This window comes from Elaeis guineensis, chromosome 13, assembly GCF_000442705.2.
Source record: "Elaeis guineensis isolate ETL-2024a chromosome 13, EG11, whole genome shotgun sequence".
Classification (NCBI taxonomy): domain Eukaryota; kingdom Viridiplantae; phylum Streptophyta; class Magnoliopsida; order Arecales; family Arecaceae; genus Elaeis; species Elaeis guineensis.
In genome coordinates this window covers 19,181,833-19,208,455 of record NC_026005.2, presented here as the reverse complement: position 1 = coordinate 19,208,455, position 26,623 = coordinate 19,181,833, and the positions used below count along the sequence as shown (strand labels likewise).

The 26,623-nt window shown below is 42.3% G+C and overlaps 1 protein-coding gene across 1 annotated transcript; it reads left to right on the top strand.

Moving 5' to 3' along the window:
* Positions 1-12,285: 12,285 nt before the first annotated feature.
* On the top strand, positions 12,286-25,187 carry LOC105056322 (paired amphipathic helix protein Sin3-like 4). Its single transcript, XM_010938481.4, has 23 exons — positions 12,286-12,698; positions 13,227-13,391; positions 13,504-13,672; positions 13,919-14,017; positions 14,102-14,272; positions 14,556-14,877; positions 15,684-15,817; positions 17,877-17,952; positions 18,071-18,100; positions 18,282-18,562; positions 18,646-18,800; positions 19,040-19,167; positions 19,268-19,522; positions 19,790-20,470; positions 20,562-20,653; positions 22,016-22,690; positions 22,787-22,887; positions 22,972-23,110; positions 23,188-23,340; positions 23,613-23,776; positions 23,856-23,967; positions 24,103-24,279; positions 24,647-25,187. Exons 1-22 carry the CDS (start codon positions 12,628-12,630, stop codon positions 24,253-24,255), a joined length of 4,326 nt encoding a protein of 1,441 aa, XP_010936783.1. The 5' UTR covers positions 12,286-12,627; the 3' UTR covers positions 24,256-24,279; positions 24,647-25,187.
* Positions 25,188-26,623: the final 1,436 nt, after the last annotated feature.

Sequence of the window (26,623 nt, the reverse complement as noted above, 5' to 3'; positions counted from 1 at the left end):
TTCGATCTTTGTACTAGACACCATTCCCAATTCTCTGACTTCGGACGAACTCTCGCTGATTAAGATTCAGTACGGAGTTCCTCCGGAGTACAAGCTTCAGCTTTCCAGACCAACTGACTGGGCTAGCACCCCTCCCCCTGGCCGCTTCTGCTTATACCAGGAAGCTTTCCGTGTTGGGCTTCGACTCCCACTTCCACCTTTTGTTGTTGCTCTTTTTTATTTTTTAAACATTTTTTTAGTTTCTATAGCGCCGAACTCTTTTAGATTTCTGATAGGATTTCTTTCTCTCTGCCGTTTAGCCGAAGTCCGACCAACTCTTTCCTTGTTTAAGAATTTTTATACCTTCAAGCGTCATCCTTCAGCAAAAGACTGGTGGTACTTCTCCCCCCAGTTCGATAGAAAGGGATTGCTGAAAGATGCCCCCTCTTCTATCCACAACTGAAAGGAGAGGTACTTCTACGTCCGATGCCCGACCCTGATGCTGGGGTTGCCCCCCTGGGGCTCCCTGAGGGACTTCGTCCGTCGGGCTTCTAGCCTGAAAAAGGACAACTTTGAAGCCTCCAATAAACTTGAGGCTTATCCAGCTCCTCTCCTCTCCGACCTTCTGAAAGAGCAACTTTTATTTAACATCGGCCTGAGCCTTCTCAACCCTATCGGTATTTTTTTTTTTAAGTCATTCACTGCTTCCTCTTTCTCTTATTCTGTTTCTAAGCCGTGTCGATCTTCTTTCATTGCAGATATGGATGCAGACGCAGCTCAGATGCTAGCCAAGGGTCTCAAGGCCTATAAGAGGAAAGGCGCCGCAATTTCGGGGTCGGCGAAGAGGGCTAGGGTAGAAGAGACAAGCTCGGTCATGCCTGGCCAAGCAACCATTGCCGTTGATGCCCCCTCCGATGCCGAGCCTGCAGTCCCCCGAACTTCTTCTAGAAGCCTTCCGACCGAGGTTTCCGCTCCAAGGTCTCGTCCCAAGGAGGCACCAGGGGTCGAAAGGAGGAGAAGGAAGAAGACGTTGGCCCGCAAGATCCGCAGCAGCAGGGCTGCCATTGAGGGGGCCGATGGCCTGAAGAGGATCCGAGGGAGAATCCCTTCAATAATAGGGATTTAATAAAAAGATTGATCGATGGATGCATCCTACCCGAGGTCGTCCACAGGATCGTCCATGCCGATCCTGAACAGCGGGTCTGGGACTCTCTGAGGTCCTTTCTTGAGGTAGACCGATTTATTTTTTCCTTCCTTTCGTTTCTTTACTTAGCTTATCCCTTAGCTTTCATATTGACTCCTTGGTTGTTCTTGCAGATTGGACACCAGCTCATCGCCAACATCGAGGCGATGAACAATGCAAAAAGAAAAGCAGCCCAGGCGGAGGAAGGCCGCCAGGCTGAGGCCGCCCGTCTCAAGGAGAAGGTCACCAAGATTGCGAGTCTCCAAGAGGTGCTGCAAAAGGAGGAACAAACCTCGACAGATCTGAAGGCCGCCCTGGAGGAGGAAAGAAAGAAGACAGAGGCCGAGGTCTCCAAGCTGAGGGAGCAGATCCCGACCCTAGTCTCAGAGGCACGGGCCCAAGCAGTGGAGAAGTTCAAGACCTCCTCCGAGATGAGGGATCTGAATGTCCAGTTCGGCCAGGCTGCCTTCATCAAAGGCTTCGAGCTTTGCCAGGAGATGGTGGTCGGGAGGTTTTTCGAACTAGATCTCGGCTTCCTGGATGAAGCGTCCGACGATGAAGCCGAACCTTCCGAAGCCACTGTCGGTCTCCCTCCAGTCGGGACCTTTTCGATTGCCGTGGCTGCCACGACCGACCTTCCGGGAGCACCGAGCTCCTCCACTTCTGCTCCAGAGGTCCAAAACCTCTAATTTTGTACTTTTTTTTGCTGCGATTTTTTCTCGTTCTCTTGTACTTAAGAGCTATTTAATCAATGAAATCGAATTCTTCTTTACAGAGAGCTTATTTTTCTTACTCTACATCTTTTTTCTTTTCTTTTTTATTTTCTTGCACTGATTTGTGTTGTGACACTCTTGTTTCCCAACAACAGTGTCCTGTCGAAGCTCTTCCCCTACCGCAGGGGATCCCTTTGAAGTCCATGATCCGAGATCTGAGAAGGAAAGTTCGTCATCCAACGAAGAAATCAAAAAAGATGGATGACGAACTTCACAGGCTGAAGAAGAGCCATTCGGAAGCCACCGCGGAGGTTACTCGCCTTCGGGACCTCCACAAAAAGGGCTTCATGGATTACACCCGGAAGAAGGCCGACTTCGTGAAGGAGCTTGAGGAACTCCAGAAACGCACCAGTGACCGATCTTGGACTCAGGCTTCCAAGATCAGCTCTCTCGAGGTCGAGTTGGTGACCGCACGAGAGAAGATCGGCCAATTAGAAGGGAGCTCGTCCTGACTTACAACTCAGGCCGACCATGATTGGGACTGGTCAAAAAAATTCTCCGACCTCCAGAAGCAGCTACAGGATGCCGAGGCGAACTACAATGCCTATCGAGTCAGCTGGTGCGGGCAAGTAGATAACTACCGAAGGAGGCTCAAGATGGTGACTGACGAGATTGCCCGTCTTCAGAAGCAGTTGTCTGAGAGAGCCCAGGCTGTTTCGATTCAAGGCTTCAATGAGCTTCGCTCTTTGAGGGGGACCATGGAAGAACTATCCGTGGCCCTTGGGCAGGAGAAGGCCAAACTACAGCGGCTGAAAATTCAGTTGGCCTATGAGCAATAGGCGGTCAAGGATGTCGAGGTAGAGTCCGAAGTTCTGAGGAAGAAGCTTCGGGAGTCAAAGGACGAAAGCCGACGGTTCCACTAAATGTATCGGGAGATGCTGTTAAGAAAGAAGGAACTGAAAGAATAAGTTGAGAACTTAAAACAATCCCTGACAATGGCTAAAACCGAGAGTCCGAAGTCTGAAGAAGCCGAGCTTCCTTAGAGCTTTTTTACCTTTTGCTCCATGTATTCTTTTCTTTCCTGGTTGTTTCTTTTTTTTTAGCCTTCAAAGACTTTTGTAATGCATTCTTTATTAATGAAATAAAATAAAAATTTCTTATTACCTTGTATACTCTTGCTCTGAGTTATCGTTTACTGAGCTTCCTTTGTCTTTTATCTTGTTCGATGTCGACGTTGCTTGAAGGTTCCTGGTCATCGCTATATTGATTCACCCTTTTTGTTCATGATCGAAGGTCTTTTCGAGGCCATTCGAGTTTAACGCTTTCTCTCGGTGTTCGAGTTTGGGGTCCGAACTTCTCGTTACTTTGAGGAAGTTTATTTTCTCCTGCTAGTGTTGGATTTTTCCTTAGAGACTGAGAATTTTTGACAAGAGTTTTCTTCCTTGTTGAGACGAGGTCCCTTGTATCTTAGATGTAGTTCATTTTTTTCTTATCTCTGGTGTAGCTCATCACTTTTTCTTTTTCTCTCTCCCTTTCTTTATGTTTAGACGAGGGTTTTTTCTCTGCTCCTAACGGGGTTGTAGGAGTGTAAAGGAGCCACTGAGGGGGCTCTTCCCCTCATCCGATCTTAAACGATCAGATCTTCGTTTGTGTCAGGACGAGGTTCTCCTCCTATTCCTGACACAATCAATTTCAGCTCATGTTAGGACGAGATTTTTCTTCTGTTCCTAACAGGACTGTGGGGGCACATAAGGACCGTTGCAAGGGCCTCTCCCTCCATCCGATCTCTAAATAACTGGATCTTCGATCTTGCTCATGTTAGGACGAGATTCTCCTCCTATTCCTAATATGACTGTGGGGGCGCATAAGGGCCGTTGCAAGGGCCTCTCCCCCCATTCAATTTCTAAATAATCGGGCCTTCGACCTTGCTCATGTTAGGACGAGGTTCTCCTTCTGTTCCTAACATGACTGTGGGGGCACGTAAGGACCGTTGCAAGAGCCTCTCCTCCTATCCAGTCTCTAAATAATCGGACCTTCAACCTTGCTCATGTTAGGATGAGGTTCTTTTCCTGTTCCTAATATGGCTGTGGGGGCGCATAAGGACCGTTGCAAGGACCTCTCCCTCCATCCGGTCTCTAAATAATCGGGCCTCCAACCTTGATCATGCTAGGACGAGGTTCTCCTCCTGTTCCTGACACGCTTAATTTCGATTGTTTGAAGGAGCTACCCTTGTCGTTATAAGCTCATGCCAAAAGAAAAGATATGCGAATATGAAACTTTTATTTAAGGCAAAGTTATCAGTAATATATTCGTAAATTTTTTGAATTCTATGGTCGCGGAAGGTCTGCTCTTCCGAGCTCTTTTAGATAGTATATTCCGGACCGGACTACCTCCCTGACTTCATACAGGTCTTTCCAGTTAGGGATAAGTTTCTCTTGGTTCTGAGGTTGTGAAACAGTGGCTCGTCGAAGTACTAAGTCCTTCGTTCTGAAGGCTTTGCTCTTGACCCGGGAGTTGTAGTAGCAGGCTGCTTTCTACTTGTAGGTGGCCATCCAAACTTGAGCTATCTTCCGCTTTTCTTCTAACAAGTCAAAGTTGGCATTGAGATCCTGTGAGTTACGCTACTTGTCGAATGCCACGACTCGCACCGACGGAAGCTTGAGTTCGATGAGGATCACAGCTTTTGTTCTGAAAGTTAAGGCAAAGGGGGTCTCTCCTGTGGACAGTCTTTGGGTAGTTCGGTATGTCCATAATACATGATAAAGCTCGTCTGTCCAAGTTCTTTTTGCTTTTTCAAGTCTCACCTTGATTCCTTACAACAGAGTCCTGTTAGTCACCTCGGTTTCGCCGTTTGCCTGCGGATGGGCTACTGGCGTGAAGTTATGGGAGATGTTTAAGTTCTCACAAAATTCAGCAAATCTTGCTCTAGCAAATTGTCACCCATTATCGGTAATAAGAGTTTTGGATAAGCCGAACCTACAGACGATTGACTTTCAGATGAAGTTCTGTACCTTAGCTTCTGTGATTTTCGCCAAAAGTTCAGCTTCGACTCACTTGATGAAGTAGTCAATTGCCATCAGGAGAAACTTTCGCTGCCCGGATGCCATGGAAAAAGGTCCGAGGATATCCATCCCCCATTGTGCAAACGGCCATGGGGCACTCAAGGGTGTAAGTTCGGAGGTGGGCTATCTTTGGATATTCGCATATCTCTGATACCGATCACACTTTCTGACATATTCGATGGAGTCGTGGTACATTGTAGGCCAGTAATCTCCTTGTTGGAGCAGTTTGTGGTATAAAGATCTGATCCCCGGGTGACTTCCGCAGACTCCTTCATGTACCTCCCACAAGACAAAGTCAGCTTCAGAAGGTCGGAGATATTTCAGAAGGGGCAAAGAGTATGATCTCTTGGACAGCTTGCCCTCGTAAAGGATATATCGGGAGGCCTGGTTTCTAAGCTTTCGAGTTTCTTTTGCATCATGAGGAAGAATCCCGTCCTTAAGATATGCGACCAGCGGGTCAATCCAGCTGGGTTCATGGTTGATCTCCATTACAAGCTGCGGTTCTTTCGTACTTGGACATTTCAGAACTTCGAAGAAAACTTCCTTGGGTAGTTCAGCTGGAGCCAGTGTAGCCAATTTGGAGAGAAGATCGGCCCTGGTATTTTCTACTCTTGGAATCTGCTTGATGTCAAAGCTGCCGAAGGCAGGGATGATCTCTTTTATCTTTTCGAGATACTTGGCCATACTGTCCTCCCGAGCTTCATAATTTTCGCTGACTTGTCCCACCACCAATTAGGAGTCACTTAGACTTGGAGCCGATCTACTTCTAATTCTTTGGCGATCTTCAGTCCTGCAATCAGAGCTTCATATTCTGCTCCATTATTTGTCACAGAAAATCCGAAGCGCAGCGAATACTCCACGATGATTCCTTCCGGATTGACCAAGATCAGGCCCGCACCCGTGCCTGACATGTTGGAGGAACCATCCATATAGAGAGCCCAAAAATCAAGAGGGAGATCTGTTCTTTCCTCGGGGGAGTTCGGTTGGAGCCCTGGGTTGTCAGCTTCACCTAGTTCAAGTTTGGCCTCTTCCGGAATAGTGCATTCCACTATGAAATCTGCTAATATCTGAACTTTTATTACCGACCGAGGTCAATAGTTGATGTCGAATTTCGTGAGCTCAACTGCCTATTTCGCTATCCTTCCGGAAGCATCCGCTCGATGCAGAACCGCTTTAATCGGCTGGTCAGTGAGCAGTGTTATGGTGTGCCCTTGAAAGTAAGGTCGGAGCCTTCGAGCTGCAATCAACAAAGCGTAAGTTAGTTTCTCTAACTTAATGTACCAGATTTCGGTGTCTCTTAATACTCGACTTATGTAGTAGATCGACCGTTGAATTTTTGCTTCTTCCTTAACCAAAACTATTGCGAGAGCTACAGGGGAGACCGCCAGGTATAGGAACAACTCCTCTCCAGGTTCGAACTTTACCAATAGCGGAGGTGAGCCGAGGTAGTCCTTCAATTCTTTGAATGCTTGCTGACATTCAGTAGTCCAACAGAAGTTCTTCGACTGCTTGAGAGTCTGAAAGAAAGGCAGGCACCATTCGGCTGACCTTGAGACGAAGCGATTCAGAGCTGCTACTCTCCCAGTAAGGCGCTGAACTTTCTTTATTGACTTCAGAGCGGTCATTTCCTGGATGGCACGAATCTTTTTCGGATTTACTTCAATCTCGTGCTCCGATACCATAAAGTCCAAGAATTTTCTTGAGGTTACTCCAAAAGTGCATTTGGTTAGATTCAGCTTCATCTTATACTTTCAGAGGGCGCTGAAGGTCTCCTCAAGGTCGGCGACATGGTTCATTGAGGATTTGCTTTCCACATGTCGTCCACGTAGACCTTCATGTTACGGCCGATCTGTTCTTTGAAGATCTTATTCACCAGTCGTTGATAGATTGCCCCTGCATTTTTGAGGCTAAAAGGCATGACCCTGTAACAGAAAAGACTATGGTCAGTAATAAAAGCAGTTTTCTCTTCGTCCTCTGGTGCCATCCTGATTTGTTTGTAGCCGAAAAATGCATCCATGAAAGTGAGAAGCTCGTGGCCCGAGGTTGCATCTACTAATTGATCAATTCTGGACAGAGGATAACTGTCCTTCGGACAGACTTTGTTCAATTTTTTGAAGTCTATACACATCCTCCACTTGCCATTCGGCTTCTTGACGAGAACCACATTGGAGACCCAGCTTAGATAGTTGACTTCTCTGATGAACCCGACTTTCAGGAGTTTATCAACTTCTTCAGCCATTGCCTTCTGCCTTTCCGGTGCATGACCTCAAATTTTTTTCTTCATCGACCGACGTTTGGGATCGACAGCTAGATGGTGTTCCATGACTTCCGCATTAATTCCCGGCATATCCGTTGGAACCCAAGCGAAAACATCCGCATTCTTTTGTAAAAAATTGATGAGCTGTGTCCGTACCTCTTCTCCCAGGTTGGAGCCGATCTTTACCACGTACTCTTCATTCCCATCGTTCAAAGGAATTAGGACAAGATCTTCGATCGGCTCATTCCGTTCTTCAGCAAGGTCATCGCGGGTGTCTAGTCCGTCAACCGAATAGGGGTCAGACTGACCATTTCTTTGTAAGGCTATGTTATAGCAATGTCTTGCCAGGACCTGATCTCCTCTGACCTCTCCGACCCCTTGGCTTGTAAGAAATTTCAACTTCAAATGGTAGGTCGATACCATAACTTGGAGGGCGTTGAGGCCAGGTCGGCCGAGTATTGCGTTGTAGGCAGACGGCGCCCTTACTACCAAAAAATCCACTTGCGCTCTAGATTGTTTCGGATACCGACCTGCAACTACGATCAAAGTTATTACTCCTTCCATTGGCACAGCATCGCCAGTGAACCCTACCAATGGAGAGCTTATCGGCCCTAATCGATCATCCGAAATGGATATTTTTGAAAATACATCGTAAAATAAAATATCGACCGAGCTTCCATTATCAACAAAGATGCGGCGTACATCATAGTCAGCAATATTTAAAGAAACTACAACCGCATCATTATGGGAGAATTGAATCTCTCGGGCATCTTCTTCGATAAAGGTTATAGATTCTTCAGTCCTCTGTCGCTTGATCGGTCCAGTCGATCCACTGGTTGCTCTCCGTCGAGGCCCTCCAGAGATGGTATTGATGATCCCGATTGGAGGCCGACCTTCAGGCTGTTCTTTCCTCCTTGGCGGCTCTGGTTGTGGTAGGGTCCTCAGTCGATCTTTTCTATCTTCAGACCGACGTCGGATGAATCTGTCGAGCCGACCTCGTCTGATGAGCTCCTCGATCTCGTCTCGGAGCTGAATACACTCCTTCGTGTCATGACCGTGGTCACGATGATAGAGGCAGAACTTGTTAAGGTTGCGCTTTTCGAGGTGTGTGCGCATCTTTTCCGGTCTTGGCAGCTGCTCCCTGATCTCCATCAGCACTTGGGTTTTTGGAGCATTGAGAGGGGCGTAGCTGTGGAATCTTCCTGGGGGAGAGCTCCGTCGAACTCTGTGGTCCGAGCTTCTCTGCCTACGAGCTCGGGGAGGAGTTTGGACACGCTTGTGTCTGGGAGGAGTTTCAGAACGTGGCTGAGCTTCGTTTGGCCCTTTTTCAGCTGTGAGCTTGTTGGAGTCACCCGCCTGCCGCTCCTTCGCGGCCTCCTCGTCCTTCAGCTTGAAGGCTTTCTTTGCTCGGGCATATCCTTCGGCCCGAGCCAGCAAGTCAGCGAAGTTCCTGGGATACTTCTTTTCCAGAGAAAATAAAAGATCATTCTTTTAGAGACCGCTCTTCAGGACAGCCATTGCAACTGATTGGTCTAAGTTCCGGACCTCCAATGTGGTGGCGTTAAAATGGTTAACGTAAGTTCGGATGGATTCTCCCTCCTTTTGCTTGATGTTGATGAGGGACTCCGAACCTCTCCGGGGATATCGGCTGCTGATGAAGTGAGCCGCGAACTGATGGCTCATTTGATCAAAGGAGAAGATAGTATCCGGCTTCAATGCTGAGTACCAATTTCTTGCTGCTTCCTTCAAGGTAGATGGAAAAGCTCGGTACAGGATGGCGTCTGGTGCACCATAGAGCAGCATCATTATCCGGAAGGCCTCGAGGTGGTCAACCGGATCCGAAGTCCTGTCGTAGCTCTCAAATTGGGGGAGTTTGAAGTTCGGCGGGATCGATTCCTGCATAATCATTTGAGAAAAAAGAGGACCAGTACAGATATCCTCACTGTAAGCAGGGGGAGCATGACGGAGCTCTTCGATCCATCGGTTCATCTCTTGAAATTTTTGATCCAGGAGATCCTCTCGACTGCGAGTCTCAAGGATCTTCTGGCAGAACAGAGGTAGGGACCCTCCGAGGGTGAAATCGTGATTGGACAGAGGGCTCTCCATCCTCTGCTTCCCCTTTTCGAGGAATACAGGGCGACTGGCCCAAGCAGGCTGTCCGATCGTTGGATTCTGAAACTCCGATGATGCTCTTTCCAGCCGCACAGATGCCTGCAGCTGCTGCTACTGCTGCATGGCCTGCACTACTTCGGTGAGGCCCCTGACCTGCTGAACCAGCAGGTCGAACTGCTCCATACCGACTGCCGTTGTCGGAGGAGGAGGAGCCTGAAAAACTGGAGACGAGATCGGAGCTTACGGATCTCGCTGAGATCTGGCCACGGAGGCCGTAGATCACCTGGTGGATGCCTTTCGGGGAGGCATCAGGTGGGGATTTGGCAGGAGAAGAGGAAGAAGATATCGAAAAAGATGACCGGAGACAGTCCTGTTGAGTACTCTTTTAAGAACAAGGGTCCTGTGAAGACACAGACCCCCTTCTTCTAGCACCAATTCTATTGGTGCAGAATTCCGTCGATGCCGGAGAAGCTGTAGTCGAGGGGATCGCGACCGCCGTCGAGACCTGTAAGAAAAGTCTAAACCAGAGTTGGGGGTGTTCCGGCAAGACCCTCCGACGCTCAAGTCAATACTCTGCCTCAACAGAAATGGAGCATTCGAATGAGATTTTAGCAGAGTTTGAGAAAGCTTGAGAAAACTTTCAAAAAACTTATCGAAACTATTATCTTACCCCATTTTATAATAGAATGTGGTATGGTCCCACCATTAATGGTGCAGACAATTGGAGAATTGTCAAATCGCCGGAGGCTGTTAAATTGGCGTGAGTTGTCAGGTCATCAGAATTGACTCATGTCTTTGGCAGGACAATGCTCCAGGGCGGCCGCACAGCATGTTCTTGACGGGACAACAGCCCATAGCGATTGTACGACATTTGGATGGGCTAGTCGACTATATGTCGGTATTCGACTGTCGGGACGTCGGGTGATGACTCGAAAACATTGTCGGCTGATCTGGTGCCTTGTGAAAGTTAGACATCGGCTGCCATCCCCGACAGTGAGTCGGTGATATGGGTTCGATCGTTGGGCCGGTTGGAAATAGTGTCGGTCTGTTTGGCCGACGTACCTTCGATCGGATATTGTCGGCGGTCATTGTCGGAGTCGTCTGTTTGTCCGGTGGGTAGAGTCGGACGTCGGTCGGGCCGGTCCGAGGATAAGTTGGCGTACGGGGGTCAGCCGGCATATCTCAACAAGGACCACGCAATGGCTTCTTCCCTGTCTTGTGGTCCATGACCACCACCACACGGGCCGATCACAAAGAGGTCATAATAGTGGAGATCCTAGAAGATCCAAACTCCTTCTTTGGCATCCAGCACTACTCAGCTGTAACTAAGATGGAGCCCATCTATTATAGAAGTTCGTCTGGAATCCAATTCTGTTGTTGAAGTTCAGACGGAGTCCGGTTCTTGTAGGAGTCCGGAAGGAGGCCGCTTACTGTAGAAGTTCGGTTGGAGACCGGTCGCCGTGGAAGTCCGGACGGAGACCGCTTGTCGTAGAAGTTCGGATGGAGATCGATCGTCGTGGAAGCTCGGATGGAGACCACTCGTCGTAGAAGCTCTGATGGAGTCTGGTTACTGTAGAAGTCCTGTTGCTGGAGAAGCTCGGACATTGACGAAGTCTGAAAGAAGCTCGGAGTAAAGTTGATCGTGACAGGAGGAAGTCGGAAAAAGATTCGGAGAGGAGTCCGGAGGGTACTGTGGAAGCTCGTTCGTCGAAGGAGTCTGGACGGTACTGTGGGAGCTCGTCCGTTAGAGGAATCCGGAGGGTGCCGTGGAAGTTCGTCCGTTGGAGGAGTCCGGAGAGTGCCGTGAAAGCTCGGACGACTGAAGATGTTCAGAAAGATGCCGTACAAGGTCGGAAGCTGGAAGAGTCCCAAGAGGATTGGCCTCTTACGAACTTCGGCTGGGATTATTTTATACCCAACATGTCCTTTCGATTTTTCAGCTACTTATCTCCAAAAACTTATTTTTTTTATTGTGATTTATTTAAAAAATATATATATTACTTGAAATTCAACTAATATTCAAAATATGTTTCTGATAGATAACACAAGATATTGTGCTTTTTCTGTTTTTTCAAACACTTCATGCATTGTCTCTAAGAACTCTATCGAGATTTTTCATTTTGATTTACTAAAAGAAATGAATATATCTGGAATCTATTTAAAATTTAGTTATAGTTTACTAAATAGTGCATTCACGATGAATAACCTAAGATATTATGCTTTTTAAACACAGCAATTGACGAGCACATATTATTACTTGCAGATTTAGGGTACAAAAAAAAAAAAAAAAAGATCGATGCTCCTGTAGCTAAAAGACATAATTAACATAGCAAGTAATTAAGATAATTTTTGTTTCTATCCATTGATCAGACTATTATCTTTGGTGAATGCACCTAGCTAGCACGATAAAAACCCTAGAATCATTCTTAAATTATAGACACACACCTGGACTCTGAAGCCATCTATGCATCATTAAAATTACACACAGAATATAATGAACACAAAAATAAGAAAACAAGATCCAATGATCCCAAAGAGAGAAAGTCTTAGAATCTTAGCCAGTAATCCACCCCTCACCCCTAGCAGCAACCAAAGTCAAGATAATCGAAGCCATCCCGTTTGAGCTGGGCGACCTCCTTGGGAAACCAGATCAACCCACTAAAGAAGAAAGCTGGCGGTAACCTCACCTTCTCCGTTCCCCAATCGTATTCCAAATGGGAACCACTTTGGACCCTAGAAACAATGAAATCTCCGCCGTCCGACTCAGACACCGTCACAAAATCATACGGTTGGTGCGTGATTCATCATGGGCTGTCGGATGGAGCGGGGGGGATCACCATTGACCTGATCAAAGAGGCAACTACCGATCCGGCGGCTGTGATCGGTGGACCAACGCCGAGGAGGTTTCAGTAACTTCCCCGGTATATATAGGGCCCCGCTCACCATCTCAAGCCCCTTCTAATCAAGCCTTCGTTCGTTCTTCCCCCCCTCCTCTCCACAGGCAGGCGTCATATAGACGAAGAGGGAAGAGCCGATTCCTCCCCCACCCCCCTTCTCTCTCTCTCTCTCTCTCTCTCTCTCTCTCTCTCGTTTTGGCTTCGCTCGCAAGCTACCTGCACCTCGGAGCCCTCGATCTGGGCGAATTCTTGCCATTAGATCGGTCCGCCGCCGGGCGATCAAAGGTGGAAAGCGGGGAGAGGGTGGAGATCAAGGATTAGGCCTCACTCTCTGCTTCCAGTCGTCGGTTTTCGGGAGGAGAGGAAGAAGAAAGGGGGTTTGGTGGAAATATTTGGTTTCTCCTCCCCTTCGTTCGATGGGTCTATGAAAAGGGCGTTGGAGGAGGCGTTCATGGGTTCTCAGCTCAAGCGGCCCAACATATCTCGAGTGGATCCGTGAGTTTTTTTCTCTCCTCGAGATTTCCTTCTTCCGGTCCGGTTCTCTTTCCTTTTCGAGCTCTGTCTTAGTTGTTCTTTATATGGGTGTTCTTATCGCTGCGAGTAGTGATAGAACGGTCGACAAATGCGAAGTTTTTCCCGATTTATTTGATTTTGTGAGAGTTTTCGGTTTTTAATACTTCTTTTGCCCTGATAAAGAAGTAGGTATGCGGAAAGATATGATTTTATTCTGCGTACGTGCTTTTTTTCTGGATATAAACGTGATATTTCTGAACCTCAAATAATATACAGCGGAGTGGTTTTCTTTTCTTTTTTTTTTCCTGATGAATGGTTTCAGAAAGTTCGAATTTTCTTTGGGATTATCGTTTCTGGTCAGAAGAATTAGATGGGGGAGAAGGGAATTTTTTTTTTCTGAAAAAGATATTTTCTTTTGTTCTTTGAGTTGAATTTTGTTTAGTATAAGAAAAAATTATGACATGGGTTGCGATCTGCTGGATTCAATTGATTTTGGCGGTTTTGTTGAAGGTCCGGGCAAACCCATATGGCGCCGGCACCTGCCGCCGGTGGTGCTCCGAAGCTGACGACAAACGACGCCCTAGCCTACTTGAAGGCCGTGAAGGATATATTTCAGGAGAATAGGGAAAAATATGATGAATTTCTTGAAGTCATGAAGGACTTTAAGAGCCAAAGGTTCAACTCCTGTAGCCTTCTGTTACTTTTTAACCTGTCGTTTTGTCAGCTTAGTGGGTCTTTACGTTTAATGATTTTTCGTCCTCTGTGCTCTCCTATGCAATCGTGACAGGATTGATACCAACGGGGTTATTATGAGGGTGAAGGAACTGTTTAAGGGGCATCGTGATTTGATCTTAGGCTTTAACACCTTCTTGCCAAAGGGATATGAGATCAAGCTTCCTGAGGAAAAGAGGCCCGTTGAATTTGAAGAGGCCATTAGTTTTGTAAACAAAATAAAGGTATAGATATGATAAAAAGTATGTATATGTATATGTGGATATACATCTGTATATATGTATATATATGTGTGTGTGTGTGTGTATGTATGCGTGCAAACACACATACACACACACATATACACATGTATACATTTATATATGTGTATATATGTATATATATGTGTATATATGTACACACACACACACATGTGTGTGTGTGTGTTTTGATTTCTTGCTTCTCTTGATACATCACTTTTATCTCTACAGAATCGTTTCCAGAATGATGAACATGTTTACAAGTCTTTCTTAGATATTCTGAATATGTACCGGAGGGAGAACAAATCCATCCATGATGTCTACCAAGAGGTATTTCCCTTTTCATTTCATGCTATACTTTGAAGTGACAGAGTTTTCTGCTTCATATGGTCTGAATTCTGCTATTTGTTGCAGGTAGCAGCCCTCTTTCAGAATCATCATGATTTACTGGAGGAATTCACACACTTCCTGCCTGATGCCTCCGCGACAATGGCTTCACAACATGTGTCATTTGGTAGAGCCTTTATGCGTCGGGATGAGAGGAGCTCTGTGATGCCCACAGCGAGGCATGTTCATGGGGATAAGGTATATCTTAGGGATTTTATTTTTAGATTACAGTTGAATTATTCCAGTCCATTAGAATTAGGAATAACCTGGTTTTAATATGGCAAATTCTTGTACTTATGAACTGCTAAATTCTCTATGTAAATCATAAATCATTTTTTGTGATGAAAATCTAAATCATTTAAGGAAGATGATATATCGCATATTTATTGAGCCTCTCCTAGGTTGCCTTGTACCTATGCCTGTATGTCTGACAAGACTAACCTGCTGGGAGCTTACTTATTGCCATATAATGAGTTTGCAGAGGGAAAGAACTTATAACTCACATGCTGATCGCGACTTCAGCGTTGACCGTCCTGATCCAGAGCATGACAGGCAAAGAAGACGTGCTGAAAAGGAAAAAGATAGGAAAGAAGATAGAGACAGAAGAGATCGTGAGCGGGATGATAAGGACTTAGAGCATGACAGCAGAGATTTGGACAATGTACAGCGCAGACGTAAACCTTCTAGTAGAAGGGTAGATGACTCTGTTGGTGAGCACTTGCACCAAGGTGGGGAAAGTGCTGAAAACTTTGGAATGTATAACATTTCAGCTTCATCTTTTGATGATAAGAATGCCTTGAAAAGTAAGTCTGGCAGCATTTTTTTCCCTGGCACTCAGAGATATTTTTGTTTTTGAATAAACTGTATTTCTGGTTGATGTAGAATATTGTTTAATATTCTTTTCCTCTGCATCCTATTTTCCCTTGTTCCTTGGCACCAGGTCCCACCATTTTCTTCTGTGCTTGTTTACATTGTTAAATGTTCCATCATATCAAGATTCTAACTCCTGGTTGATGAATTTCTTTAATATCTTCATTGCATAGACTTGGACAGTGCAATGCAGCTTTGGAAGCTCTGCTTTGTAGGTGTTTGAGGTCCTTATGCTTCCTTATATTGGCTGTTTTTTTAGTTAATTAGATACAAAACCGAGAAGACAACTGGTTTCACTGTAATTGCTTTCCTACCCCTGGTGTGAGATGAATCTCTAGAGAGCTGATGCCTGACAGTGCTGTTGATTTTGATGAAATCTTCTGAATCATTAACTTTCTGGAATACTTTGAAGTTATGTTTTGTATTGGCAGCATATTTCTGTTATTTTCTGCACGCATTCTAGCTGGTCAAAATACCTAAAAGGTTGTTAAGGATTATTGTGTGCTCGCTACTGTTGTAAATGATGTTGTGAATGCTTCGTGGATGATAAAAATCTTGATCATCTCTAAAATGTGATCATATGTAAAATGCTATGATTCAAACCCTGCAGAGCCTGATGAATTGTCATGTTGAATGCTGAAAGCGCTTTTAGTGGAAGGATATATCTTGAATGCTCTGAGCTATGTATCTTGCAATGCTCATATGTGTATATATACTGAATCTATAGTATCTTTGGCAGGTGTGTACACTCAAGAATTTAACTTCTGCGAGAGAGTTAAGGAGAAGTTGCACCCTGAAACATACCAGGAGTTCTTGAAATGCCTTCATATATATAGCAAGGAAATTATTACCAGAACCGAACTGAAGAACCTGGTAAAGTTCCGACCATTAATTTTCCATGTAAACTGTGTTTTTTTTTTTTTTTTAACTCTTGATAAATTAGTTGAACTTTTCCATGCTTGTTTTCTTACATCACTTGCGACCTACTTTTTTTGACATCTTAATAACATATACTTTTTAGTTTTTGCTTTTTAAAGTTTTAATAGTTTTCTAGTTGCTGCTTTTGGGTAATTTCCAGAGAGCAGTTATGTTTAAGACGTGTAAAGTTAGGACTTAGTTATATTAGCCAATTAAAAGGATTATTAGAAGTTTGGAAAAGAAAACAGCTTCAAGACCAACTCATGAAGACCAATTTACTGACTTTAAAAATTCCTAATTTACACATCATCGATAACTGACCTTTTAGACACAACGCTGATTACTAATTTCCACAAACCACAGGTTTTATATGATCCACTTAAAAAGTTAGATGATTAATTCAGCTGGTAACACATCTGCCTGATAATAATTTGAAAATATAAGAAGCGGAAACCCAAAAAATATATTTAATTGAATTAAAAGAGCTGTTTCTGTTATTCTAAGAGTTCTTGTGCTGAATTACTGGCCAATAATACTTGTTTTACTTAATGTGAATGGTCAGAGGTCTTTTGACTGTCAAACAGGCCAATGCATCAACTTGACATTCTTCCTAATCTAAATGGACTTGTTCTTATTATGTGGTCTGTTTGCCTCGATTTGGTGTTATACCAAATCAACATTTTGATCAAGTTTCTGATTTGTTACTTGGATTCATTAGTCTATGATTGCATTGTCATTATTTGCTTCCTTTGCCACATCATTCTAGCTTTCATTATCACAATAATTATGCACTGTTTTTGCCACCACGATCCTTACCTTTGTTGTTCTCATTCTGCTATTTCTAATTCCATTATAATCCTTGCAAAACTGGGCCGTGCTTCCCCATCTCATTGCTATTGACATATCACCATATTCACTTTTTAAATTTTGCTGATATTGCATGATTTGAACTTAATTTTGTTTAGCATTACTTCCAATTTCTGCTTTCAACTCCACCTTTTGTCATCACCAACTTCATTGTGCACGAGCACTGGAAGCCTTATATTATCTGGCATTGTTTCACTTGTATTGTCTGGGGCAGCTATCTAAGAAAGTACCAGGGTTATGTTTATTAACCATTGACATTAAGGTTCCATGTGATTGTGAAAGTGAATGTATCAAGGGCTTTGAGATTGAAGTCCAAGATACGAAGGAATCCTTGCCAACGTGGATAACTGAACCAACTTTTGAATCAGTGGGGTTGACATTATGACGCATGGTGAAGTTTGTAAAGAAATCTTGAATTGGAGGTGACTGACTTTAGCCTGAATTGGTGTGCTTGTAATTCACCTTTTGGAGTTTTTAAATAGGAAAGGTCTATGATTGATGTCTAATTGATGGATGTCTCTAGGTAAAGTTGCAGTGCCTGATGATCATGCAACCAGAACAATTCATCAGTTATTCCATCCTTTTGGAGATCATGGCATTTGCACTTGTTAACCATCAATATTCGAGCATGTGCACATCTTGATTCGATTACATGTACCTCTTGGTTGATAGAATTACAGCTATCTGTCAACTCTCCCACTTGGTTCGGCAGTGTGCATAGCATGTGCTAGTACAATTAATATGAACATGTTAGAAATTTTAAAATTTTAATTGTCTTCACCCTACCTTTTCTTATTTAATTGGAGTTGGCTGTGGAGCAAAAGCGTGCGTTGAGAAGGCTTCAACGAAGTCTTTAGCCATCAAATTCTATGGTTTTGATTAAAAGTCAATCTGTTCATGTATCATAATTTTTCATTTTTTGAACTGCTGTCATCAATTTGTGCCTTCAGGATACTGTATATATCTATGTGGTTCTGCTGTTGAACTTATATATATGTAGTTATTTTCTTGTTTTCTTTTTGCTTATCATATTATCATGAGTATCCAAGCACCATAAGTTTTACTCATAAGAATATGCCCTTTTTTTCCTACTTTCATATTGCCACTTATTTCCTTCTGAAAGCTCATGTCTGCTGTCATTTTTTAGGTGAGTGATATCCTTGAAAAGTATCCAGATCTTATGGATGGTTTCAATGAATTTTTGGCTCATTGTGAGAACATAGGTAAGCTTATATATTTTTACAGTTATGGGGATCCATAATTTTTTTTTCCTTTTTGGCCTTGGCTATTTGCGAAGTTTTAGTCTGTGAGTGTCGTTTCTAAGTGAGACCTTTTCTGCAGATGGATTTCTCGCAGGGGTGTTCAATAAAAGTATGTGAAAACCTTATTCTTATTCTTCAATTTCCTGTACTTTCAGATGAAATCAGTTACCTCTTTTCCTTGGCCATAATTTGTCTAGGACCTTATATGATTGATGATGTTAGGGTGTTTTATCTAATATTTTTGTACTTTAAGTTTATAAAATATAATTGTGTTGTTTTTATACTACCAGCATCCTTGCGGAATGAAGGACCTGTGGCTAGACCAGTTAAGCTAGAGGATAGAGACAGGGAACGTGAAAGGGATGAGAGGGAGAGAGACCGTGAAAGGGAAAGAGATAAAGAAAGGGAAAGACTTGATAAAGGTGCTGCCTTCAGTTCTAAAGACATGGCATCTCATAAGACTCATTTGTACTCAAACAAAGAAAAATATAATTTATGCAAGCCAATTTCGGAGCTCGATCTCTCAAACTGTCAGCGATGTACTCCTAGTTACCGTCTTCTGCCAAAAAATGTAAATATTGTTCCACCCTTGTTCTTCTCTTGTAAAACTATGTCTCTTTGCCTGTCTTATTTTATTACTCTGTTGGTTGCCAGTATCCAATCCCTCCTTCTAGCCATAGGACTGAACTTGGTGCATCAGTACTGAATGATGTTTGGGTATCGGTGACTTCTGGAAGTGAGGATTATTCATTCAAGCACATGCGCAAAAACCAATATGAAGAGAGCTTATTTCGATGCGAAGATGATAGGTGCTCTCTCAGTTCCTTCCAATTGAAAATAATATCATATTGAGAGATCTTAAATTATAGCTGAAATAATATTCTTTAATTTATCATCCATTTCCTCTTAAATAAATGGAAGAAGTATGTTCTCTCTTTATCAACTGTTTTCTTGAATATATTGTGTTGATGTTTTGATAACAGTTGCATATTGTGTTGATCTTACAGTCTTTGTTTATGTGCCTTTTTTCATTGTGAGATATCTTCAGGTTTGAGCTTGATATGTTATTAGAGTCGGTGAATGTGACTACGAAGCGAGTTGAGGAATTGCTAGAAAAGATTCAGGACAATACAATCAAACCAGAGAGTCCAATTCGCATTGAAGACCATTTTACTTGTTAGTATTCATGTCTAATAACAGAAACAATTTGCTTTTTTCTTTTCTTCTTGAACATATTTTCATTATTTCTCTTTTGATTTTTCACCTCCTTGGATAGCACTAAACTTGAGGTGCATCGAAAGATTATATGGTGATCATGGCTTGGATGTGATGGATGTTCTACGCAAAAATGCTAGTCTTGCATTGCCTGTCATATTAACTCGTCTGAAGCAAAAGCAAGAGGAATGGTCAAGGTGTCGGGCAGATTTCAATAAAGTTTGGGCTGAAATATATGCCAAGAACTATCACAAATCACTTGACCATCGTAGCTTCTATTTCAAGCAACAGGACACAAAGAGCTTGAGCACAAAAGGTATATAAATTTTTAATATTGCACTGCATTCATGTATGCTGCATTCAAGTGTCATGAATTCTTGATCTAATAATAGTTGCTTTATATTTAATTGTTCATTGAATTCTCCATGAGAACTACTTCTGAAAATAAAATGTAGTGCATTTGTATGGAGATATCTTGTTAACATGATAATTACACAAATATAGATTTATATATGTTGGTAATATTACCTTTTTTGTGCTATATTTTTTTGGTAATATATCTGGAATGCTGTTTGTTGCACAGCTTTGTTGGCTGAGATTAAAGAAATTAGTGAGAAGAAGCGGAAGGAGGATGATGTGCTTCTTGCTATTGCTGCTGGAAATCGGCGGCCTATAGTCCCCAATATGGAATTTGAGTATGTGGATTCAGATATTCATGAAGACCTGTATCAGATCATCAAGTATTCATGTGGAGAAGTTTGTGCATCCTCAGATCAATTGGAGAAAGTAATGAGGATATGGACAACCTTTTTGGAGCCGATGTTAGGTGTTAAACCTCGGCCTCAAGGTGCGGGGGATTCTGAGGATATGGTGAAACCTAAGACTCGTGCTGTCAAAAATAGTATGGCAAATGTTGGGGAAAGCAATAGCAGCCCTGGTGCTGATGGTGCTGCTGCTACCAAGCAAAGCAATGGTGATGAAAGCATTCCACCAGAACAGGCAGTTTCATGCAGGTCTAGGTTGGCAAATGGGGATGCAGCAGTTACGGATAATGGCTTTCTTGATGTTGATCGCACTGCTCGCCGAGGTGATAATCTCTCTGGTGCTCCACTTCATGGAAGGGTGCAGGGTAATGCTCCCACAGCTGATGAGATGTCTGGAGTGACTGTGCAGACTGCCTCTACTGAAAGGTTAACTGATAATGTCTCTCCCGCTGGTAGAGCTGAACCAAGTCATACTAGAACCAACCTAGAAATTACTTCAGGTTCGAACGGCTGTACTTTCTTTCATCCTTTAATTTTCCATTCTGCTTTTGTAGTTTAGAGTATGACTTTTGTTTTTGTTCTCTTTGAAAGGTGTTAGTGCTACAACTTCAAAGGCTGGTCAAGCTGGAAATGAGGCAGCATTTGATTCTCGAGCTGGCAATGAAGTTTTACCTTCTTCAGAGGTATGAATTTGCAGTTTAGGTGATCATGGAACTTTTCCCCTTCCACTTGGCTTACTATCCGTCGTATCTCTACAGTTATCAGTCTACTTGATTTTTATTTTTCAGCTCTTCCACTTTCTAATCTTATCCATAGTTTATCTGAATATGTGGGTCCAGGAGGTCATCATTTGGTTCTTTGGGGGAAAACATCCATTTTTTGGTAATGGAGTCTATAAGTTGGTTCTCCTCAACTGCACAGACTGCTTTGAGTTGAATGTTGAAATCTCTTTCTTATTGGTATTCTTACATGAAGCAGTTTGTTTTAAAGTTGGAATTTCCTAAAAGGATTAGCATTGAAATATAGAACATATCCATACAAGATGCTGAGGATGATATTTTGGTATTTATTTATTGTAATGACATTCATAATAATCAACAACTACAAGAGCACGAGTTCCAGTCAACTGTTTATTAATGCAGGGTTTGATTGGCTGATTTGAGAAAACCAAAAGGCAACAGCTGAGAAAATTGTGTTGAAATATGAAGGTTTGGATCGCATCATAAAGTTTGTTGGTGTTAATGATAAAATCTTAGAATGATAAATTAATTTAGTTTGGATGATTATTTACAGGAGTTCTTTGATTCTTAGGGATAGAAAACAATATTCTAATTAACCTATATATAAGTAATTAGCGCTTCAGAGAATCATTTATGGCATCGTGCATGTTCTAAAACGAAAAATATGGCCTCCATTATTTATGGTGTACCTTACAAAAACATTCGACGCTTCTATTGCCCTATGAAGTGGCAGAAGATGAATAATCTAGTTCATAAATGTCAGGACTCATCATCTGGTTTTCTTTATTTGTATGTTTATTCTTTATTATTTGTTATTGTGCGCAAATAGAATATACATTACAACCCCTTTTCTGATAAATCATCATAATTAATGGGTGGACCCAGTCTTTATTTGGTCATGAAACATTGAAACTTTAGGTATTTCATTACATTTCTTGAAATTACTGTAATCATATGATCATGAAGGATCTTCCTTATTTTGTCGCTACAAGGCTATTACAAACTTGCTAGCATGACATAGGATTTTCCTTCTGTTTATTCTGATGTTATAATATGATCATGAAAAAGCTGTGATCATACCATTATGAAAAAAGTTGCCTTATTTGCAAACAGTGGTAATAGTCCTGCTATTGTTCTTGTTTTCATGAATATGTAAATGTTTGCATTCTGTATATGTATTCTTAGGCATACAAAATTGTGGTTCTGTTTAAAATTTACTATTCATTTTAATTCTCAGTATGTGATTCTGTTTTAAAATTTATTACATTTTCATTTTAATAGTCAGTATGCTTGTTCCTATGTTAGGGAGGGGTTGGTGGCAGGCCAAACATACCTGCAAATGGTGGTTGCACTGCTGAAAGTAACAAAGAGGACAGACTCGATGAAGGTTCCGCTGCCCACAATAACTTTAAAGTTGAAAGGGAAGAGGGTGAATTATCGCCTAATGGAGATTTCGAAGAGGATAATTTTGTAGCTTTCGAAGACTCCACTATAGATGCAGTGCCTAAACCGAAGGATGGTTCTACTAGCAGACAGTATCAAGTCAGACCTGGAGAAGTGGAGGCCTGTTGTGGTGAGGCAGCGGGAGAAAATGATGCGGATGCTGATGACGAGGGTGAGGAAAGTGCTCAAAGGTCCACGGAGGACAGTGAAAATGCATCAGAGGCTGGTGATGATGTTTCTGGCAGTGAATCTGGTGATGGTGAGGAGTGTTCTCGTGAAGATCATGAGGAGGAAGAGGAAGATGCAGATCATGATGATCAGGATGCTAAGGCTGAAAGTGAGGGTGAGGCTGAAGGAATGGCTGATGCAAATGATGCTGAGGGTGAAATAACGTCATTGCCATTTTCAGAACGCTTTCTTCATATGGTTAAGCCTCTTGCGAAACATGTCCCTGCAGCATTACGTGATAAGGAAGATAAATGCTTAACAATCTTTTACGGAAATGATTCATTTTATGTGCTGCTTAGGCTTCATCAGGTCAGATTTTTCTCTTTCATTTTTTTTAAGTACATTTATTCATGGAAACCACTTGTGAACTGGAGTTACGTTGGGACATACTCTTTTTTCTTGCAGACTTTGTATGAGAGAATACTCTCAGCAAAGACAAATTCATCAGCTGCTGAAAAAAAATGGAGAACTTCAAAGGATACAAGCCCTCCTGATTTATATGCTAAGTAATTTTTTGTTAACATCTGTACCTCTATTATGTGACAACTGAAAACCAAATGAACTAACATTTGTTTATTCTGTGTGTGCAGATTTATGAGTGCATTATACAACCTACTTGATGGTTCTGCCGACAATACCAAGTTCGAAGATGATTGCCGTGCTATCATTGGAACTCAGTCCTATGTACTTTTTACATTGGACAAGTTGATATATAAAGTTGTTAAGCAGGTATTTTTTAATATACATTTATTTAAGGATTAAAATAAAATGCTTCTGAAATGCATTCTTTTGCACTTTTCTTTCAGCTTCAAGCAATTGCCTCAGATGAAATGGAAAACAAGCTTCTTCATCTCTATTTATATGAAAAATCAAGGAAACCTGAAAGTTTTTGTGATCTAGTTTATCATGAAAATGCCCGTGTCCTCCTCCATGACGAAAGCATATACCGGTTTGAGTGTGTAAGTTTTCATGCTTTTTGCCTTTTGCGATCTAAATTTTTCACTTGGTTTCAAAATACTCTGACCTGCTGCAAGATCTCGCTCCTGAAGCCTGGTTTCAAAGTACTGCATCTGAAATCAGTGTAGAACATTTAAATAATTTTTTTGCTTTAACACGTCAAAACAGTTTAGCATAAAGAAGTTCGTTGAAATACAATAATCGTATTCTTAATTGTTGAATATATCTAACAGCATCAGTTTCTTAATTGTGAAACATGTATTGGATTTTGCAGACTTCAAATCCGACTCGATTATCTATTCAACTAATGGAATATGGACATGAAAAGCCTGAAGTGACTGCTGTTTCTATAGATCCTAATTTTTCAGCTTATCTGTACGGTGATTTCTTGTCATGCATTTCAGATAGAAAGGGATCACATGGTGTCTTCCTGAAAAGGTATGCACAATTTGCTGGCTATAAAATGTGAAACTGTTGTAACTTCAGTTGCCTGTGATAATAGATAATTATTCTTCAGGAATAAACGCAAATTTGGAAGCGAGGATGAGTATTCTACCACTTGCAAGGTCATGAGTGGGATTCTAGTTGTCAATGGCTTGGAATGCAAGATATCATGTAGTTCCTCTAAGGTATTCAGCATGTATATTCGTGTGAACTAATCTGTTTCTTAGGCCTACTGGTTATATGAGTATGCTTTGTTGTATTCCATAACATGCAAACTCTCCTGCTCATCTAAGCATTGGGCTAATCTGTGTATGCTGTAGGTTTCTTATGTTCTAGATACGGAAGATTTCTTGTTTCGTGGGAGGAAGAAAAGGAGATGTTCAAATGGAGACACTGCATCTTCACAAGACCTATATTCAAGAGTGTATGATCTAAAAAATCAGCGATTTCAGCACTTGCTGTCCAGATCTTAACAATGGCATGCTCAAAAGGAAGTGGTAACGATCCCTGTAGTTTATTTATTTATTTGCATTTTCCATCAATATGTTTCTTTATCACAGTGATTTAGTTCATTTTTTCTCATGTGATTTTCATTTGTATTCATTTACCTAATCCTATAGCAACCACCTCATTCGAGCTTTCTGAATTTGTTTGTGATTATTTTCTCAATAAGAAGCCTTATAAGAAAGCCATTTTTACCCTAATTATGAAGAAAACTGGTGAGAAAACGGACTAAATCTTTGACAACTGGTGAGAAAACGGACTAAATCTTTGACAACTTTTTTCGCGTTCTTGGTAACTTCCTCCTTGCTCATTACCCTAGACTGAGATGTTGTAGCTCACCTCATGTTCTTCCTTCTGCAGCACCTTTATATCACCGGCTGAGAGCTCGCATTGATATAGCAGGGCACTTGGCTTCATCTAAGCAATGGATGTTGGAATGCAGCCAGCTTCCTCTCACTCCGTGTGTTGCTGTCTTTGAAATAACAGCTGGGAAAATTTCTGGTACATATGTCAAAAAAGCTTGTAACCTGATTCTGTTGGCTCCTGGAGCCACAGTTGTGTATATATGTCTGACATGCGAATTTGTTTGTTTGATTCAAATACTACTTGAGACTTGTTCTTTAGGTGGCCGCCATCCATTTGCTATAGTCGAGTAAATGAAATGCTATTAACAGTCGATTAGTGTTCTAGAGCAAAGTGGTCTTGTGTAATCATGTAGGTCTTCTAGTGCTTCATTGAAAATGTGAGACTAATGTTAGGATCATTCTCAGATAGCTCCGAAAGTGGGAATTGGTTCCCAGTGCATTACATTCAAAATGTGTTGGCCGATCTGGGTCCTGTGACGAGTTCCTAAGTTTAGGTTTGTAATAGACCTTTCGGTAAATGAATACGTTTTGGTCAAGTGAGCACTCTCTAAGCTTGCCATGCTGTATGTGCCATTTATCTATGTAACATGTCAGAAGATTTGGAGAACCCTTGATGATTATGGTGGTACTGTTGTAGCTTTGTCTGATGTCATAATCTATCTTGTTGTGATCTCTCAGGATAATTTTTGGGGGAAATGAGACATACAATTCTTTGATTAAGGTTCCTGTTTTTTATATGGTTTTAAGCTTTTTTTTTTCCTGAATAATGCTAGCTTTTGAATTGTAACTTCTGAGCTTTTATTTACCCTTCAATATTGACTATTGAAAAAAAAAAAAAAATGTAACCTCTATTCCCCCTTTCCCCTCGTGTGTGTGTGTGTGTGTTTGTGTGTGTGTGTGTTTTTAATAATTATGTAGCAGCATGGGTGGAAACCCTATAGAAATCAGTCTGCCGGTTGAATTCAACTGAGGTTACCATGATGCAACATTTAATGACTTCACTAGCTTGGGCGGTTGGCATCCCTCTCTCTCTCTCTCTTTAAATATAAAAAATTGTAACTTAAAAGAACTAGATAACCATGGAGTACCCGGAGCAACCTTTTTTTTAATGTTTCCAGTTACGTTTCTCGTATGAAAGAATGATTCTTCTTCCTTCACTTGGATTATGCAATATCTACTCCGAGATCTATATAGATAAAAGGAAGGGATCTTGGAAAGCCATACGAGATGCCACCTAACGGTTGATGTCATAAAAAAAAGATCATTATTTCGTACTAAAGATACAACCTAAATCCCATTTTAAGCGGTCAAAACATGTGTGCTTGGATGCCACACCCTACTGTAAACAAAAATTTCGAACACCGATTCTACATGGTTATTCACTTATATTCACATTGCATTTGCATTGTATTTGCCATTACTGTGAGGATTATATTAGGCATGCTCAGTGTATATGACAGCGAATTGTAGCACCCGGGTTCCAGCCACACCAAAGATTTGCATTGATTTTGCATACAAATATTTAGATGATGACAAATACTAGCTATTTCTTCCCGACTATAAATTAATATTTTTGCATCATCATATCATAAAATATAGTACAAGAAATTGATAAGAGTAATGCTGTTTATAAGTACTATTCTTTTCAAGTAACATAATTGTTTTGCTATTAGTATTTATTATTTTCATGCATGAATAGCTATCTTCAACCAATCTTGTATAAGTCCTTGGTGTCAGGGGCGGCTCAACATATTTGGAGGCCTAAAGCGAGGCTGACGGTGCGGTCGATATGGCCGTCGACGGCAGCGAGGGCATCGCGATGGGCACGGATCGGGCGGACGGAGGCCTTGAGGGAGGGGAGGCGCTGGTGGATCTCGTCGAGGCGGAGGCCGGCGCGGGCCAGCGCTGCCGACAGCCAGGGGCGGCTGAAGGGCAAGGCCACCGAAGGCGGGGAGGCCTTGCCGCCGCCTTG